Consider the following 20,878-nt stretch of genomic DNA (forward strand, 5'->3'; position numbering starts at 1 on the left):
CAATTGCGCACTCCTGCCTTTCGACCTCTGGCACCGGCATCATGCACACTACGATTTGGACTTCCGGTAAAACATTCAAGAGATCGGCAACCCCTTTTAATATTTACATCGCCATACCTCCCCACGTTCCTGCATTACGGCAATTACGTCTCCTGTTATCGCGGCTGGCTACCGTTTCGGCCCATGCTGAACACGTTTCGCCTTCTAGTGACGCCGAAGCAAAGTCCTCTGGAAGTCCCCCTTCTTTTTTCCCGTAGCATGCCAATGTGTGCCAACGCTAAGAGTAAATGTCCCACGTCCTACAACCATTCGTGGCTTAGTGCTGAAGCGTCAGGCTGCTAAGCTTAAAAAGCCCTTGTGGCGTTTGTTAAATTCCAACTACCACCGTAGAATAAAAAAAATCAGTAGAAAATTCATTTAAAGGCCAAATACACCCAACATAACTGAAATAGCCTAAAATGGCAAGCATTCAATTTTTCTAAAAGTATTAGAATACTATATAAATGAAGCAATCCTCCGTGGAGAACGAGAAGTGATCAATAGTAGCAACTGACGCCAGTTCCCTTTGTCTAAACATAGCGGCTACCTATCTTACCTGACATTAACATTGCTCATACCTTTTTTCTGTTTCAGCATTTCTAATGAGGCCATAATATCTCGGTACGTAAATAAAAGCTGATTATAATTTTGTATGTTGAAGAACTGCCTTTTATAAGAATTAGGTAAAAAGCACTGTGCAGTTCATAGGTAATGTGATATGGTGTTACGGTTACAGTACATTTTAAGACGCGTATAGTGAAGAACCTGAAACGTAGTCATTATTTACTATTGCACTATATTTTTTACTTACTTGAGCAAAATCAATGATTAAGAGGATGATTGAGAGCTTCTATGTAATCTAGTGTAACGAACACTATGTCTGGCATAATATCCATACTATTATATCTAGACCTATACATGCCATCGAAATCAAATTCTGGTTATAAGTTGTGCCATATACAGCCAAGCTGCTGATGGAACCACAATTTGCCCCTTTTAAAGCTAGATGATGCGGTACAAATTATAGGAAAACTAATGTCGTGCTGGCACTCAATCATGCATGTAAAGTTGCACTGGACGTGTGAATGATGACGATCAAATAGATGCACTTTAGAAAAATAAAATTCCGGCCAGCACGAATACAGGACCTAGCATGACTTATTGGGATGTTTCTTTTTGGACAGTCTGAGTATAATCCTCCTCGCTGAGGAGGTCGCAGACCCTGCAACTAGCTACAGGTAGACACCCTGACCGCTCAATGGTTCCACTCAGATAACTTTACCAGAAGTAGCTCATTAGTAAACATGATGTGTGATTTTTTTATCTTGAATTTTAATGTCTAGAGTGTGCGAAAAGTATGTACTTATAAGAACCTATTTGTACTTGTTTCTTTATCTCTTCTTGCCTCGATAAAATATTGCTTAGCAGAGCATTGAGGAGGCACTGACAGTGCTACTGATATTTCCGGAAACCGATGGCATGTGTAGAACATGCCAAGTGGCTGCGCAGAATGGGTTCGAAGATTTAAAGCATGCGCGAGAGTGGGCATCAGGTGTATGGAATATGTGAATTGGTAGGAAAAATTCATGTTGTTGTATTTCGGTGTAAGTCTTGGTGAGCTCGAGCAGCATACTATCTTAGGACAAAACACATTTTTTTACTACTGTACAATCTGACGATATTTGTAGAGCGAGCAAATTTTCAAGCGAGGCCTTTCTTTACCTTTTTCGCCCATTTTTAATCATTTGTTGATCTCGCACAATAACAAATCAACCAGGACCCATCTCGCGATGACTGTCCACGGTAATGCGATTCGCATTCGAACAAGGAAGCGACACATGGTTATGCGGATAAACATTTATTTCGAATGTGTAGTCAATGCGATACTTCGTGTACTTTGGCTATACGCGACGCAGACTGTCTCGGGTATTAGCCCAATTTGACACTTGCTTTCCAAGGTGCACCATGAGCATGATGGCATGTAGATAACTGTATGACGACGGAGCAGTCACGGCGATAGTGACACGCGCTCTTATTTATCATTTTCTCGGGGACTGCATTTCGACCACTAAAAACTCAAAATTATCGCTCAGCGCAAGACGCGCCTACATGATTGGAACTCACTAGAATGTTATCGATGGTTATCTACGTTTTCTGTTGTACCCGAAGCTCGTGTAATTTGATCGCATGCGCGACGCGATTTGTGTAGTATTTTCTGGTAGACACGCGCGTACCAGCGATTACTGCCGAACGTTCGATGGCTCAAGTATAAAAACCCAACGCGCTTGTACGGCAGATCATATTTTCGATGATCGCCGACTGTGTTCGCGCTATCGTTGTGCTTTGAATGTAGCCTGTTTTTTCCGGGCAAATGTTCCCCCAATAAAAAGTTAGTTTCGTCATTCACAGTTTCGATATAGTGTTCCTGACGTCACTACCACGTGACAATACAATGAAGAAAAGGAGCGACATGAACGCAGCGACGTTGACGTATGAATACGATGGCATGAAGGCAATGAGGATGACCACAAATCAATGATGACGATTGCGAAACGTCGACTTTATGACGAAAATAGGATGATGAAGCTGGAATAATGATAATGCAGCGAGAATGACGTTATAACGAGAAGGCATGAGAACAAAACATATAATGACAACTGTATGATGATACCGCAATAATGACAATTGTATCACGACAGCGTTATGGCGCTGATGACGATGATGGTGGTCTTATTACGACTGAGTGATGACAACATGATTGAAATAGAATTATGAGGAAAGGGCGTTGATGGTATGATAAAGACAGTATGCCGACTGTGGCATAACTTGAATGGACTACGCTTCTATAATGATGAAGGTGGTAAGAAGACAACAATTATATGACAACGACTGTTTGGCCATGTCGTGACGGCGATGGCGTGACTATAGAGTAGGATGGCGAAGTTAGTGACGGTGATGGAACAACAACGATGGTTTCACAATGACAGTGCAAAACTGTTATAACGTCCTCCGTCAGCCAAACCGGGAATGCAGATCAGTTGATGCAGTGCCGGCATACGCACACACATGCTTATATATATATATATATATATATATATATATAGTAGTAACTGGATTTTTCAATGGGCCAAGCGTATTTAGGAAAATCAGAAGCACAACTTCGCGGTTATCTTAGGTTTATTATTTTCCCAACAGTTTCGGTCGGTGGACCGACCTTTTTCAAGGGATACAGGAAAATCTTGTGACAGTCTTTTTATATCTTCAGGTAGAGAAAGAAGGCGCCAAAAAAAGGTGAGAAAGGAGAGATAGCGAGATATATAACAAAGTTGAACATGAAAAAAAAAAAGGTTGGAGAGTTAAAGGAAAGACCTCAAGACCTGGTCGTGCCAGACAAAGCAGAGGGCAAGGTCGCTGTTAAGCGTGTTTCACATGCACAATTGACGGACACGCCTGTCATGTTAAGTTGAACATGCAAAAAAAAAGAGGGGGAGTTAAAGGAAAGACACCAAGACCTGGTCGTGCCAGACGAAGCAAAGGGCAAGGTCGCTGTTCAGCTGTTAAGCGTCTTACACATGCACAATTGACGGACACGCCTGTCATGTTAAGTTGAGCATGCCAAAAAAAAAAAAACAGAGGGAGAGTTAAAGGAAAGACACCAAGACCTGGTTGTGCCAGACGAAGCAAAGGGCAAGGTCGCTGTTCAGCTGTTAAGCGTCTTACACATGCACAATTGACGGACACGCCTGTCATGTTAAGTTGAGCATGCAAAAAAAAAAACAGAGGGAGAGTTAAAGGAAAGACACCAAGACCTGGTTGTGCCAGACAAAGTAAAGGGCGAAAGACGAGAAACACGAAAGAAGAAGAAATAACCTGCAAATGTAGTAACAGCGTGGCGAAATCAGCATGAAATTGAAAAGCAAAGGCAAAACACGAGAAACACGAAAGAAGAAGAAGCAGCCTGCAAATATGACAGTAACAGCGTGGCGAAATCAGCATGAAATTGAAATTGAAAAGCAAGGGCAAAACACGAGAAACACGAAACAAGAAGAAATAACCTGCAAATATAATAGTAACAGCGTGGCAAAATAAGCATGAGATTAAAAAGCAAGGCACAATAATGTGGGTGGTTCGGTCCGCTCCCCCACTGGGGTAGTGCGCATTCTTTCGACATCACACACGTGTTCGGCTTGCCTATGCGGGGATTAAGTTCTGATTTTAGCTAATTTAACTTATGGACAAAGAAACGAGAGGTTTCCCATGTGTTCATTTATGCCGTGCGTGATTGTTCTAAATTTGTGGATAAAATATGACTCTCTTTGTTCCCGTTCACGAGAAGAGCGGAAGCCTGACTGGAGAAGAGTGACACGTATTTTATCAAATGAATGCTCAGGCAGACTGATATGTTTTGAGAATGGGAGATGTGGTAGTGCGCGGGTGTGAGCTCTGTGGTTATTTAGACGGAGTCTGAACGGGGTTCCAGTCTGGCCTATATACTGTTGGTCGCAGACTTCACAATGGAGCATGTAGATCACATTGCTGCTGTCACAATTTAGAGGTTCCTTAATTTTGAATGCGAAATCAGAGGAAGTAGCCTTAGCAAGACAGGTTGAAGTCATGTGCTTACAGACCTTGCAGCGGGGTTTACCACAAGGTCTGCAGCCTGATTCTATGTTTTGAACCGTGGTTGTCCTAGCTCTGACGAGGATATCTCTTAGATTTCTTCCCCGGCGATAGACAACTCGGGGTGGCTCTGTGAAAATTGAAGACAAACGTGTGCTCTGCTGAATGATATTAAAGTGTTTGGCTAGGATGTTGTTCACGTGCGGTAATGTAGATGAGTAGGTGAGGATAAGGTTGGTTTGGTTTTTCGGATGGCGGGGCTTTGAGCCCGTCAAAATTTCATTTCTGTCTAAGGCTTGTGCTCGGCTTATAGCATCATCAACAATACGTTCCGGGTAGTGCTTCGCCACCAGGGCCATTCTGAGTTCATTTGCATGACATTGGAAGTCTTTCTCGTCAGAGCAGATGCGGCGGTATCGGTGGGCCTGTGAATACGGGATGGCTTTCTTGCATTGTTGTGGATGGCTACTTTTGAAATGAAGATATTGGTGGCGGTCTGTTGGCTTTTTATATAAGGTTGTGAATATGCGATTATCTCTAATTTGTACCGTGACATCAAGAAAGTTTACAGCTGATTTAGAATAGCTGTAAGTGAAAGCGATTGATGGATGAACTGAATTAAAATCTGCTACAAATTTAAGGAGACTTTCTTCGTCGTGGTGCCAAATAAAGAATATGTCGTCTAAGAACCTTTTGTAGATGAGCGGCTTCAAAGGTCTGGCCGCAAGAAAAGGTTCTTCAAGTGATGCCATAAAAATATTCGCATAATTAGGAGCCATCTTCGTGCCCATTGCCGTTCCGCTTATCTGGAGGAAGTGTTTCTCGTCAAATTCAAAGTTATTGTATCCTAGTACTAACCGCAGTAGCGTTGCCAGCGTGTCCTCGTCTAGACTTACAGGCGTGTTTGCGTTCATGTAAGCTTTGACTGTTGCGCCAATGCCCTCTGCTTGTGGTATGTTTGTGTATAGGGATACTACATCCATTGTCACCAGGAAGCTTTCTTTGGGGATCTCTAGTCCAGTTATAGTGCGAAGAAATTGGTTGGTGTCCTGAATGTAAGATGGAATGGTCGGGACTATGTCCTTAATTATGAAGTCTAAGGCACTTGAAATTCTTTCTGTTACCGTGCCGTTGCTTGAGACAATAGGGCGACCGGGGTGGTTAGTTTTGTGGATTTTGGGTAGCAAATAAAAACGACCAGGGGCTGGCTGAATCGGCAGCATTGCTTTAAGCATATCTCTAGATATTTTCCCCTCCTTGTGCAGTGAATTTAATTCGCGGCATATTTCTGATTCGAACAATTTAGTGGGGTCCTCTGTGAGTTCCGTATAGAAGTCCTTATTTTCCAATTGTCGATATATATATATATATATATATATACAGTTATATGACGTCACGTGGATCATGCGCAGATAGTCAGCCAGGTGCACTTGCACAACTTGCTTTGGCAGGCGAAAATTGACGACAGGGAGGCATGTCCGGTTATCGGCGAAGGTTACGACGGAGTGGGAAATAGTGATATTGCACATCAAAAGGACATCAAGAACAGCTGTGGTGACGTAATCACCATCGGGCACAGGTAAAGATGGTACCATATCGACGAAAGTCAAGGCTTTAGGCGGCAGGCAGACGAAGGCGGTCGTACGAATCTTGTTCGGCAGTTAGGCACGAATATGCACGGGATAAAGGAACTTCGAGGCAAAGAGTACCGGCAGAACAGTCGATCATGGCTGAATGCGCCGTAAAAAAGTCTAAACCAAGGATTAGGTCATGGGGACAATTGGTCAGCACTGTAAAAATAACTGGAACGTGGCGGTCGGCGATACTTATTCGGGAAGTACACATTCCATTGACGACAACAGTGCTGCCATGGGCGACATGTACGGCTCGTGTAGTAGCAGGCGTGAGAGCCTTCTTCAGTCGACGATGGAGGTTAGAGCTCATTATGGACACCTGGGCTCCAGTATCTATTAACGCTGTGAAAGGGACACCGTCGACGTGAACATAAAGTAAGTTCTGTTTCGTTGGGAGCGTCAAAGAAGGACTTCTACACGATGAAGGTTTTTATAAATTTTTATTTATGTACATACTGCAGACGATGGTTAGGTCCAGGCAAGAAGGGCACAGTTATTCAAGGGCAAAATCACAGCAAAATAAGATAATATAGTAACAATATAACAACACAGATATATATCTATACAGTAATATAACAGATAAGTATACAATATAGTGTCATGGAAAGGTTGTAACACAAACATATGTTAGATTCAATGTGGTAGGCTAGATACGGTTAATGAATTTCAGTCATTTATGATGCGTGGAAAAGAGAAAAATTTATACAGATCGGTCCGTGCAAAAAGCGGTGATAATAAATCATTGTGCTGTATTTCTTGGTGGCATTGGGGAAAGTGAAGGGTCCAGTCTGAGTTTATAGTTGCGAAATAATGAAAGAAAATCTAAACGAGAATTTGGCGTTCTCAACTTAAGATGATCGATGCCGTGGGCGCGCATCAAATCTGACGGGGAGTCAGTAGGTAGAAATTTCGAATATATAAATCGGACTGATTTTCTTGGTATGCTTTCGAGCTTCTTTATATTAGATTTGGTATATGGGTCTCAAATTATGCAAGCGTATTCGAGCTTCGGCCTAATTAGAGTATTATAGCTTAATAGGTTAACGTTAGCGGGGGCGTTACGAAGCTTATGCCTCAGATACCGCAGCTTACGGAACGCGAGTGAACGGATGTTGTCTATGTGAGTGTTTTAAGTGAGGTTATTAGAAATTGTTACACCTAAGTACTTTGCGGATGTTACTTGTAATAGTGATGAGTCGAGTTTGTACGCATACTCTAGTGGGTTTTTCTTGTTATTTACTCGAAGAAAAACGCTTTTCTCGGTATTCAAAGTCATGTCCCACTGCTTGCACAATTATCCAGTATTGGTAAGGCGATTTTGTAAGTCACATTGATAATTAGCCTTAATAATTTCATGGAATAAAACACAATCATCTACGTTCAATCGGATTTGTACACCCGGGCAAACTTCCGCAGTAATGTCGTTTATATATACTAAGAAAACGAGTGGCCCCAGAACGCTCCCTTGTGGCACACCTGATGACACTGGAAGAAAACCCGAATGGGTGTAGACCAAGCGCAACTTGTTGTTTGCGGTTAGTCAAATAATCTTGTATCCAGGAGATGAAAATGGTCGGAAGGCCAGTGGATTTTAGTTTTTGAATTAGGCTATGGTGAGGAACCTTGTGAAATGCTTCACTGAAATTCAGAAAGATCGCATCGATCTGACCGTTAATATCAAGAGTTCTTTCAAAAGAGTGGACAACTGAAAGCTGCTGAGTTACTGTGGAAAATCCTTTACGGAAGCCATGTTGGAAATCTGTTAAAATGTTGTTGCGATCTAAAAATTCATTGTTACTACTTGCGATGACATGTTCCGTTAATTTGCAGCAAGATTATGTTAAAGATATAGGTTGGTAGTTTTCTACCTGAAAGCGATCACATTTAAAACAGGCACAACTCGGGCCATCCTCCAGTCATCAGGTAGCCTACCAGTCAAAAAAGAGGCACGAAATATGATAACCAAATATCTGGCCAGTGATTCGGCGTACATCCGAAGAAACGCATTGGGGATATTGTCAGGTACTGGGGAGGATTTAGTCTTCAAGTTTAGTAACATGGAAGCTACAGCGTCATAGAAGATGAAGTTAACTTGTGATTGGTGTGCAGGTGCTGAGCATGGCACATCACACAGCTTTGATGGCGAAAACACGCTATGGAAGTAACTGTAAAAAATCTGAGCTATAGAAGCCTGATTGGTAATCGTTGTATTGTCTACTGTTGTTTGAGATATAGGTGCTGTTGATTCGCTTATGTGGCTCCAGAATTTACTAGGATCATTTTTATGAAGTTTAGCAACGTTGATTTGAAAAAATAATCCTTTGTTTGGCGAACAGCAAGGGCGAGGCTTTCTCCGAGTTGATCGATGGTGCTTCCGTGTACGCATTGCTATTTTAGCTTTTTAAGTCGGCGTTTGAGGTAGATGATAGTGTAATTCATCTAAGGCGCCTGCTTCCGAATGTTTTTGTACTTTTTAGGTACAAAATTATTTAGGAAATAATGGCATAGAACCGTGACATACGTTGTTTTCGAGTCGCAGGAGTAGAAACAGCCGAGGTGTCGTCACCGGGAGCTATGGTGGAAGGCTAGACGGTGTGGCCGCTGCGGAGCTCCATAGTGAGGGAGGACGGGGAACCACCCTCTCCACCAAGATGTTACGCGAACGAAGGATTATGCACTGGAAACTATTCACAATGTATATTTACAAAAGGCAAATGCAACGCTGGCCAGTTCAGCCGACAGCTCGAGAGCAAGGTGCAGTTCGTCTTCATCGTTGGGGCACCCGCGCGCATCGTCCACAAGAAACATGCAATATGCATGTAGCAGTATGAACTGTCCGACCGGCGTCGAAAGCGAGCTGTGGTTTGTGCTACTCCCTGCTCGGCGGACTGCTGATCCCGATGTTGTCAAGTTGCAGCCGCGCGCGGAACGTTCTATGATTCGCTTCTTCAGCAGTTGTTCGTACCTTGCGAGAAGGCGCCATAACATGTACCAAAGAGTAAACACAGGTATACAGCATACGCGGCTGCTTATCATTCCGTTGGAAACGGAACGTTGACAAAGTCACCTAGCCTGCTTGAATTATTCATGTATGCCATACATGTTTCTTTATTAAAGCGATATATATACATCTCCATGACCTTCTCTTTGTTCCTGAATACTTCTCTTACTACATCGTACCGCTACCTGTGTATCTGCTACACGGCGTTCTCCCTGATGTAATAAGCAACTGCATACAAAGTGTGCAGGTATCAACGCTACGCAGCGCGCATGTCGCATCGCATGTCTCCTCGCGCGCTAAAACTCGTTTATAGGCCTCTTTACCGCTCTAAGCTAGAAAGTGCCGGCGTGGCTCAGTGGTAGAGTAGCTGATTCCCCGCAGCGCACCCAGGTTCGATCCCGGCGGGAACTGGGTAAAAATACTCATTCCCTGCAATAGCTGCTTGGACACTGGGCACTGGTGGCGGACTCCATCGCCAACCGAAACGGATATTGGAATGAACCCATAGCAGCTTAGGCTGTAGTATTTGGCCCCTGCCAACTCAGCTTCAGTATCTTCGTAATTCTGTATATGATAATGGTCCCGCTTTAGACAATCATTCATTTGTCGCGTATCCATGCACACGTGCAGCCTTCTATCTTTGTTTCTCACGATGACTAGAGGACTTACCCAGTCCGTCGGTGCGTTGACCTTCTGCATGATGCCGCCTCTTCACATCCACTCTAGCTCATCTCGTAGTGGTCCTCTTAGTGGCAGTGGTACACGCCGCGCTGGCATTGCTACTGATGTTGCATCCTTGTACAAAATCATGTCGTGCTGTAGTTGAAAAGCAGGAGGGTCTCCGGAATAGGTCTGTGAATTCGTCACTGGTGCCACCTTTTGCTGAGCGTGTACACGGTGCACGCCACCAGACCCAGCGTTTCGCTTGCGACTATACCCAGAATCACGTGGTTACTATTGTTTACAATGAAAATAAGATGCTGCAGGACCGCTGATTCACAGCCACTTGCAGGTTTGTCACGCCGATGTGCTTGATAACACCACCACCATACGACCGCAGGAGTGCCAACTTAGTTGGAGCTTCAGGTCTCTCTTGAACCTTCGGTAGGTGGAGTAGGGCAGGTATGGGAACCCGACGCTTTTTACATCCATAACACTGAAGCCATCACGATCTTCGTGTACCTCGTCTATTTCTAGTTTTCTGCAGCACAGAGTGGAGTGATTTTCCCTTTACACATGAAGCACGCCTTTCCGAAGGCCGACACCTGTACGCACTTCTGACCAATTGCATTTGGTGAAAATGTACTGTTGCAATGCTTTGACTAATGCTACTTGTCTGTCTGGCGGCGACCATGCGTTATTCTGTAAGGCAGATACCTCCGCTGCACGGTATATTTGTCCAGCTTTGAGGAAGGTCAGGTTGTTTTTTCTGACCGTCTTGTCACGTACATTGGCGTTGCTTGTGCCGAAGACAACCTGGTCGCGCATCAAGGATTCGGACAAGGGCTTGAAATTGCAGTTCCGTGCCTGTCTTTTGAAGTCACGTTGCAATTGGTCGAAAGGCTGGCCTTCTCCTTCTGTTCTCGCCTAGAACAAGTATCTCTCAAAAACTTCATTCTGCTGCTCTTGGCAGTATTCTGCGAACTTATTTGCAACAGTATCATAACTTCGCTTGCTTTCGTCCCCGAAAAAAATACAAATTGTTGAATACATCGACTGCATAGTCTCTCTCAAAGCTCAGCAGAAGCGCGGTCTTGACGACTGGATTCCTAGGTTCCTTCACTGTTGCGGTTGCCGCATAAAAAGCTCAAACTTCACTTTGAATCACTCCCAGTGTTTGCGAGGCTTCCAGATAGCAGTAGAGCGTCTGGCACCTTAAGTAGTTCCATCCTTTGGCGAGCAATTTGTCTGTCCTGGCCGGACGCAACACTCCATTTGCTAGTAGGTACAGCGTTTGACCGCTGGCGCCACCCTGGGCCGCTCGCGCGTACCACGTTTCTAGGTGGTTCCGTTCACCGAGGGTGCTCGAACACAATCATATGGTTTGGACGAATACAACCCTTGCAAGCGTGGCTGTATGGCTGATCACGGTCCAGGAGGCCTGGTGGGGGTTCGGAGGGAGCCTCACCGTTGCCCTCAAGGACCGACCACATAGATAATTAGGTCCATATAGTGGTTAGTCACCATGGCGCTGACACAGCAACTTCTCTTCGCAACTTTGAATGTACGGGGCCTTAGGTCTTTGCAGAAACAGGCACAGCTTCACCGGCTTTTATCTAGGCATCGCCTCGACTTCGTCGCCGTGCAGGAGACGAAGATTGAGAGTGATGACGAAACAGAAAGGGCCTTGCGACCTTTTCTATCTGAATATAATGTCTGCGTTTCACACGCCCTTGGTTTCTCCGCAGGCTGCTTCCTGTTTCTGAAAAAGAGCCTACTTTGTTCAGCATTTAGTTACCATGTGGACGCTGAAGGCCGATACATATACTGCGATTTTGTGTTGCAGGGTGTGCCATGGCGAATAGTTAACCTCTACGCATTTAATGACGCTGCCAAACGAATTCTTTTATTTGATACTGTGTCTAATCTACTGGACTGTGAACGCTGCATTGTGTTAATGGGAGATTTCAATTGTGTATGTGATCCGAGAGATCGAAGTGGGATTAACATTCAGCGAGACAGGAGTGGTGAAGTTTTGTCTAACGTGATAGAGAATGCAGGGCTCATAGATATAGGAGCGTCGGGACAGGGTTCTTGCTCTTATACACGAATTCAAGGTCACTCTTACGCCCGCCTTGATCGAATTTATGTCTCTTCATCACTCCTCTCCCGAAGACTGTCTTGTAGTACTATCCCAGTTTCGTTCTCTGATCATTGTATGGTTATCGCAAAAATTGGTGAGAAATCTGTAACCAATTTCCGACCACAGTGGGCACCCTGGAAACTTAACTCTGAGCTCCTAAATGATCAGGAATTTATCAATCGTGTGCGTATGGCCCTAACAACTTGTTTTTCTACAGACTTGCCATTATTTGCTGCTTGGGAACTCTTTAAGCAAGAGGTTCGCACAGTGGCTATAGAAATTGGGTCGGTGAAATCGTTTTATAGAAAGAATGAAGAAAAAATGCTCCTCAAGAGCCTAAGTAGCATTTACGAGATGGAATGCGAAATGCCAGGCACTTACATAGAAGATATGGAAAATATTAAATGTGAGTTACAAAAGTATGACGCACTACGTTACCGAGATGCGCGAGTTCGATCTCGAAACAGCCGTGCTTTGCACTCTGAACAGCCAACACGTCAAGCTTTACTTGATGAGCGACGTCACGGTACTTCAAAAGTAATTTCGGAAATCTACTCCAAAGGTAGTCTTGTAACAAATACGAATGACATAATTTCACAATTTGAAAGTTACTACAATGCTTTGTTCAGTGCACCTCCCGAAGATCATGATGCAAAAGTCTTAGAGAGTTTTGTGTCTCTAGTAAAACCTTTACAGAATGAGGAGTGTGCATTCATCAGTGGTACCGTTACCATTCAAGAAATTGAGCAAGCTATTGATCAGCTGCCTTTATCGAAAACCCCCGGCCCTGATGGACTTTCAAGCGAATTTTACAAAGCGTTCAAAGGGATTATCAGTTCCATATTATTGGATATATTTATTACAAGTTTAGAGGTGGACGCCCTTCCACAATCTTTTTGCAAAAACCACACAGTTTTAATCCCAAAAAGCTCAGATAAGGAAAAACTGCGTTCTGTTGAAAGCTACAGACCAATCACGCTGTCAAACGTTGATTATAAAATCTTTGCAAAAGTTTTATCTAATAGATTACAATTTGCGATGTCGATTCTTATTGGTTCCCATCAGACGTGCGGAATTAGAGGCCGATCAATTCAGACCAACATACATATCGCCCGTACACTTCTTGAGTACTGTTACGGTTCCACTGAGCAGCTTGCAATGCTCCAAGTAGACCTTGCTAAAGCTTTTGATCGAGTCAGTCATTCCTATTTATTTTCTCTTCTGGAACACGCCAATGTTGGCTCCATTGTGCTTAAAGGAGTTAGGCTTTGCTACACCCATTGTTCTACTCGTTTAGTTATTAATGGCCATCTGTCCAAACCCGTTGCTATCTGCTCTTCGGTAAAACAAGGATGCCCGATGTCCCCACTACTCTTCGCCCTTTACCTGGAACCACTATGCTTAAGCGTAATTCAGTCAAGTTCCATCCATGGCTTCAACATACTGGGTAATGAGGTTAAAGTGTTAGCTTATGCAGATGATCTAGCGTTTTTCTGCACAGATAAGCCCAGTGTTGAAAAGGTTGTAGCTACAATAGAGAAATTTGGCAGCGTATCAGGAGCACAAATGAACTCCTCGAAAAGCTTAGGCTTATGGTTCGGCTCCTGGTGTTATAAGCCAGAACAGTTTGCAGGCATTAAGTGGACTCATGTTCCGCCAACGTATCTTGGCGTGCCGCTAGACGCATATAAATTAAGCGCGCACTATTGGAAAGAACGGGTTTCAGCCTTGCAAAGTTACGCTCAGACATTCGTTCCATACCGACTTTCTATTTTCGGAAGGGCTGAAGCCTGCAATAAGTTTTTAGCAACTAAAATTTACTACGTATTGCAAGTTATTCACTGTGCCAGGCTCTACATCCAACGCTTTCACCGAATTTTTGCAACTTTCATATGGTCTTCCACTTTCGAGCCCATGAGGAGAGACAATGTTTTTAGACCAGTTAGTGAGGGTGGGCTCGGCTTAGTGCATCTTTACGTGCGGCAAATAGTGTCCCGTTTCTTCTTTTTTCGCGATCCTTCACATCCTATAATTCGGTCATTCATGCAAGTCACACTTGTTGATGCTTTACCTGATTTAGTTGTTTCATCAAATTTTTCTTCGCCTTTATGCTTGTTGGGGTTCATGCAGGAGGTTTATTTGGCGGTTCGCTTCCTGACAGTTCGGTTTTCTACTGAATACTTGTACTCCGTGTCGCGTAAAAAGTTATACAAAGATTTACTGTCCATGCTTTTTCCACCTCCATTTTACCGATCACTATACATTGAATGGCCAGGCCACGATGTACTAAAACGAGTTCGTAAAATGTATATATCCCCATGCTGCAAAACATTCTTTTACAAACTTCATAGTGAAACTTTACCGGTAAAAACATGGCTACAGAAAAAGGGTATATTTGTGACTTCTGTTAATTGCCGTCTTTGTGATGTGCCAGAGACAATTGAACACTGTTTTATTGATTGCAAAGATGCCATTCTATTTTGGGACATCCTCCAACGGACTCTAAAGAAAGACCTTGAAATCAACCCCCATACTGTGCGATATCTGCTGCCGACCTATGATGACAGTGTACCTTTCGACGTGTTCTTTCTCATGGGAATGCACAGTCTGTGGAAGACGCGAATGATGGACCGCAACGCCGAACCGGTTGTACCCACAAGAGTAAATTTCATCCAGATGACTGTGCACCTAAAGAATGTTTATGATGGACTTGATGTTCAACCGGACTGGTACCCCATTTTGGTGAGGTGCTTAGCCTTACCACCCTTTTAAAGCGGAACAGTGCTTCTTCTGTTTTTCTGTGTGTGACTCATTGTACCCACCTTTCTATGACTATGCACAATTAGTGAATGTTTTATTGGATGACATGTTAATGTATTAAATACCATGAAAGAAAAAAAAAAGTGGCTGTATGGCTGAGTGGTTATGGCGCTCGCTTCGGGATCTTGCGTACGCGGGTTCGAAACCCGTTCTGGCTACATTCTTTTTCTTAATATCGCGCTTTTCCCTTTTTTTCTCTCTCTGTTTGCCAGCGCGGTCGCTTGAACCCCGGCGCCATGGCGCCGGGGTTCTACCCCAAATACCAAATACTGCTCCAGTCAGGTAGACTGCTCCCTCCCTGATAGTGAGATTATATTTGGATCATCAAAGCAGTGATGCGTTTATAATACCACCAATCCCAACAGCAGGCTAAGTCACTACCAGCCCAGCGTTTTCTCCGTCAACGCCTCCTCCGTTCCAACGGCGGCGGCTCGAAACATGGTACGCGCGAGCGGCGCAGCGTGGCGCCAGCGGTCAAACGCTGTACCTACTAGCAAATGGAAATACGCTGCCCGGACTTCCCGTCTTATTCTGCAGTTGCTGCATGCTGTGCGTGAGCCGATTATATGTGTGCATCGACAAGCGACGCGCCCACTTCTGACATCATGTGTCAGGTCTGACACAATGAGAATCCACCAACAAGGAACGTTTATTAACAAGACGGAATTCGTATATATACACAATGCATGATAACCACGTGTAGTCCTTATCTGTGACTCGTTCGACTTGAGGTGGCGCATGCGCTCACATCGCAGGCTCGCCGTGCACAATACAGCATGTAGGCAAGCCTCTCTTCGATTGTATATTTAGCTCTCTCTGTCTATATCTCTCTTTGTATCGTTAGGCATGTGCCATTTGGCAAGTGCCTGAAGAGACAACCTTGCAACTGCGTATGTGGTAAAGCTATACACTCATACTTAACCAATAACCGTGAATAGAAGTACCAAGTTGATGCGAGGGCTATTCAGCCCTAAATATCAGCTTCGCCAACTTTGGCTGAAGGTCTGCCAAACACACAAGAAAAACCACGAGGAGAGTTAACTACCTGATTAGTTGGAGCACGCGTGGATGACGCGGTGCACTACGGGAGGTGATAGTGAGGAGGCGGCCAGCATCCCATTTTCACTAGAGATATCCGCTTCGAGCGCGCTCACATGACGGACAGCTATTGTAACGAAGTTGAAATCAGGATACTAGGGGGAGGGGGTTGCTGCGGAGTTTCAACTGTGGTGATGTGATTGCGAGATGTAATGTGTCGTGGTATCATTGGGCTTTGTGGTTAGCAGCTATATTTCCCCTTTTTGCCTCCGAAAATCTTCCCGTATGGTTTTGTTTCTCAAGAATGACAGGAATATGCGGAACAATAGGGATATGGGGAACATGGAATATGGGGAACAAAGAAAGATTTGACAATCATGTTCAATGATTCCTGCCATCATTTCTTTTTCAGAATGAAGTTGTTTATCTTGTACGCTAGCTAGTTACGATGGGCTATAGTTGTTGTGCTAAATTTATTGCGCAGTTGCGTGGTCGTTCGTAAGGAACCTGGCTTGTTTGATTTGGTGCTCCTGCATGTACTACTGATGTCCCATTGGTTGTGCTTTCTAACCCTGGCTAAATATTTATAATTTCAACGTCTTTGTTTTACAGAAAGCAACATGCTGATTTCAAGGTCCACAAGAGCGGCAGTGATACCATTATTGCTGTGAAATTAGCCCCACTCCGTAAGAATTTTTAATAACAAGGCGTGCGCAGGCTGTTCTATTTGTCTATTTCTTAAAGGTGTGCTGCTAGTTAGAACCTTAAGTGCATTATTTATGTTCTTTACTATTGCGCAGACATGGAAGACATACATGAAATTGTTACAATAGAAGCACGAGCTAGTAACTGTCACTTATTCCACGAAGCTTTAACTTAATATGAAAGACAGAATAAATGCGGCGCCACGAAATCAACCAATCAAGGAAAGCACACGTGGAAAGACGCCATATTCAAAATTACAGGAATGTCAAGATTTAAAGTTTTTAACTTTTTAAAGCTGCGTTATAAATTGAAAAAGTCAATGTTCTTATTTTAAAAATTCTACCGTGTTTATTCATTAGATCGAGTGCCATAAACAATATTATCTATTCATGGGAAGTATTTATAGCAGCTTTCGCTTTCCTAGCTAACCCGTTGGTAGTGCTTGACGGCAGTTTGCAAGCACACCTGATTGTTTTCTCATCAAAATCCCATCAGTTATTTTTGGAATTAGAATACGTAAATGCATAATATTATGTCTGCCATACCTTGGAAACTACTCTTTTCACAAATTAGGAGCCTGTTAAAAGAGGTTTTGAAGAATATAGAAAATAATTACCAAAGGGTATATCTTGTTCTCTAAATGATTTAGATATTGTATATTTGACATTCGCAAAATTCTTTCGTTATGATCGTCTCCCTTCGGCGAAAAAGGAAGTGCTGCGAGTAGATATGGGTAGTTATAACTGAATAAAGAGAAGAGTTGGGAGAGATGCCATTTATTTTAAAAAGATGGGGATATTTGCCAGTCTGGTGGTATTGTGCTTCTGTCGCTGTTGGTTGAATATTATAATTGTGGTCATGCATAAAAATGACATCCATAAACATACACAAGTAATCAACGTCATCATTAAACATTTATTATAGGAAGCGACTGCGGTTCCCTTCCGGAAGGGAAGCGCAGTCGAGGTCGGCAGAAAACCAGATGGGATGATGAAGTTAGGAAATTTGCAGGCGCAAGTTGGAATACGCTAGCGCAAGACAGGGGTAATTGGAGATTGCAGGGAGAGGTCTTCGTCCTGCAGTGGACATATAATAGGCTGATGATGATGATGATGATGATGATGATGATGATGATGATGATGATGATGATGATGATGATGATGATGATGATGATAGGAAGCGATACTGTCCTGATGAACTAAAGAGGTTGACAAGCAAACATGACCACACATATAAAGCGAAACAAGAGTTACAAAGTGCTGACAGAGCTGTGTATCACTCTTCAGCATCCGTAAAGAAACTTGGCGTGTTCGTCACATTTATCATACAATGAATTGCCAAGCCTAATGATGCGGTATTGTCTAAATCACTCACATACCTTGTTATTGATACGTATTTTGAACCTGACATCATCTGAACTGCTTGCATTAAATTTTCCAACAAACTATTGATAGGCAACTGTTACCGCGCACCAAACTCAGATCACTCATTTCAACTAAACTCCGTGAAAGCATTGCGAAAGCATTTGACCTCTTCCAGGCTGATGTCGAATATGTAATGATAAAACTAGTCCTTTGGTTTACACGAAAGCATAAGTGCATGTGAAGGAGCAAAATCGACTGTAGACAACCACAAAGCACGAGAATACGCATTGCGCCTGGTATAAATATAAAAACTACTTGAAACCATACTGTTCTTCTCTTTGTGACGGAAAAGATAAATATTTTTTCGAAAGATCGTCCTGCACTAATGCAGAATAATTTAAGTAAGTTTTCGAAAACAATAGGTAAGTGAGAGTTACGATATTTGATTACATGACTCCAACAACGCCCAATACTCCGATTCTGCCAGTACCCCAGCGTTTAACTTGTTTTCCGGCAGGCTTCCATCACAATCTCGACTTCCACTCGTTTTAACATAATTTTTACCAAAGAAGACAATTCTAACTTCCCTTCCGTACCTGATTCTGACTACCACTACAAGGTACTAGTTGACATCAGTGTTTCGGAATGCGCGCCCCTTTCCATTCCAATTCGATTCCGGGGAATTAGAACTTGCCGCAATTCCATTCCTTACAATTCCTCGGAATGAAAAAAACTTAGCCCATTCCCACTCCGGGAATGGCCAGGCAGTTCCATTCCATTCCTGTAATTCCCCAACGCAGGGAAGGCATATTGATGGTTTTATCGAGATAACGATGAACGCACCATACAGCTGATGTGATCAGACGCGTTAAGAACTGCAAAAATACGCAAATCACCTTACCAAGGCCGAGGGAAAGTAGCTTGGAGAAACATCTCGTGCCCTACAACCACCCTACAAATTCCCATAGGGGCAGTTCTCCCACTACCTATACTATTTGCATTGTCAGCATGTTTTAATGGCTTGTGATGTTTTAATATTGCTTAAGCTTACATGTGTTAACGGCAAAATAACTACGTAGCGTATATTTATGCTGACAAAAGTAGTGTTCAAGAAGACCTTATATTATGGAGTCGTCAAGAGCAGCCTTTCAATTAACAGGCACAGAGGGGCATCCAGCGATAAAGGCCGACGTTAAGTTCGGCTGGCTTGCCAGCCCTTCCTCTTGTTGCGCGTGAACACGTTTGTGCTTTCTTTTTAGGTGCCGAATCAACTTAGATGAAACTCCGACTGCAGCATGTATAGTTGCGGAGCAAAGCTTGCAGCGTGCAGCTTGTTTGTTTTCTTCACGGGTAATTTCAAAAAAATTGTTTCCAATGTGCCTGGCGGGCTTACTACTTGCGTGAGCCGCTGGGCGCAGGAGCCAGTGCCAGTGTGGCAGTGCGTTATGGAAGCGTTTTTTATTTGCAATGGGTGACCCGCAAAAGAGCGAGGGATTCTGGGATGCGCCGTCTGCTCGCTGTTTCCGGTTCGAGGAAGCGCAGCCGCCGCCACCGCTTCGCCGTTGAAGCCCATTGATGCGCTTGCAGTCCGGCTTTGTCACACTCGAAGATTACCCGGATCCAGGCGCCTAGAAAAAGCGTGGTTCAGCCGTTGGCTGCTCAAATTCAAGCGTTGATGGTAAATTCGTGTAACTGCTGCTTTGCAGCATCCCTTGCTGAATCACCTGTGCACAGGCATCAGGGCACGGCTGCCACTTCCAAAACTGAACCATCAATGAACAAAGAGACAATGAACGTACAGTGCTACTTATCAGGCGACGATGAGCTGTGTAAGGGCCGACACGGAATGATTCCCCTAGATATTTCTTTCTCTAACATTGACTCAAGCAACAATAACTATTTCAGTACTCAAATGCACATATAGAGGTAATATGAAACATGGTTTTACGGCGCAAGTTTAAACATACATAATACATACATAATACTCCTAACTAACTAACCCACCTTACTTCATTGAACACAGATAGAGGTAATGCGCAGCCGTAATATGTCGGCGATGCGGCCATTTCCCCATACTGCTGACAAAAAAGCGAAAACTTCTAACTAGTTACCACTTGAAGTGAACCTGAGTTTCGACCAAGAAATGCCGTGGACAGAGCGCAGTTTTACAACATTTTCAACACTTCATTTTCTAATTACGCTAGCTGCGGCGTTACTGACGATATCGGTTGTAGCGACGATCACAAAGCAGTATTTACAGGGCTGCTATAGCCATCGCCTCAGCACCCGATATTCTAAGTAATGCTTCTATAGGCGTGATAAATTATCGGATGAATATAGCTTTCTCATCTGTCTGACGACCCGCAGGCAGAGCAGTCAGTGATGGTGCGTCCAAGCAGCGGCAAATGCCGTAGAGTTAAACCTGGCAGAAACAAAAAAAGGCTGCCGAAACGAAAACCAAAGTTCGTTAATGCATAAAAGCGTATCCTTGCCATTCTTGGCACGTCATCGTCGCGACCACAGTGAACTGAAACCTATAAATCAGCTGCATGAATGGTACGCCATTGCTGGTCGACAACGCGGACGGAAAGCTTCGCACGACTGACATTTTAAACCGCGTGGAAAAACACGTGCGCCGGTCATGCCGCCGCGTCGTCCGTCGAACCGAAAGCTGCTAGCAGACGGCGTACCCACAATTCCCTACGATTTATTGTTTTACGGGTCGCCTATTGAAGGCTGGAAAGGAGTCCGGGAGTGATATCACCGAAAGCCGAGGGGGATGCTTCGAAGCATTGTCTAGCATTCACAGTATGAGCGAACTGTTGGGCTTCTCTAACCGCCAACAGGCGCCAGC

At 43.8% G+C, this 20,878-nt stretch overlaps 1 protein-coding gene across 1 annotated transcript in view; it reads left to right on the plus strand.

Annotated features, from left to right (window-relative positions):
* LOC125945637 (uncharacterized) overlaps positions 1-20,878 on the plus strand; it is a 135,081-nt gene that overhangs the window by 101,838 nt on the left and 12,365 nt on the right. The window contains exons 8-9 of the mRNA XM_049667845.1: positions 634-660; positions 16,568-16,641. Of these exons, the coding sequence (XP_049523802.1) occupies positions 634-660; positions 16,568-16,641 (101 nt within the window). The remainder of the gene's footprint in view (positions 1-633; positions 661-16,567; positions 16,642-20,878) is intronic.

The sequence above is a fragment of the Dermacentor silvarum genome, chromosome 5 (genome assembly GCF_013339745.2).
Source record: "Dermacentor silvarum isolate Dsil-2018 chromosome 5, BIME_Dsil_1.4, whole genome shotgun sequence".
Lineage (NCBI taxonomy): Eukaryota > Metazoa > Arthropoda > Arachnida > Ixodida > Ixodidae > Dermacentor > Dermacentor silvarum.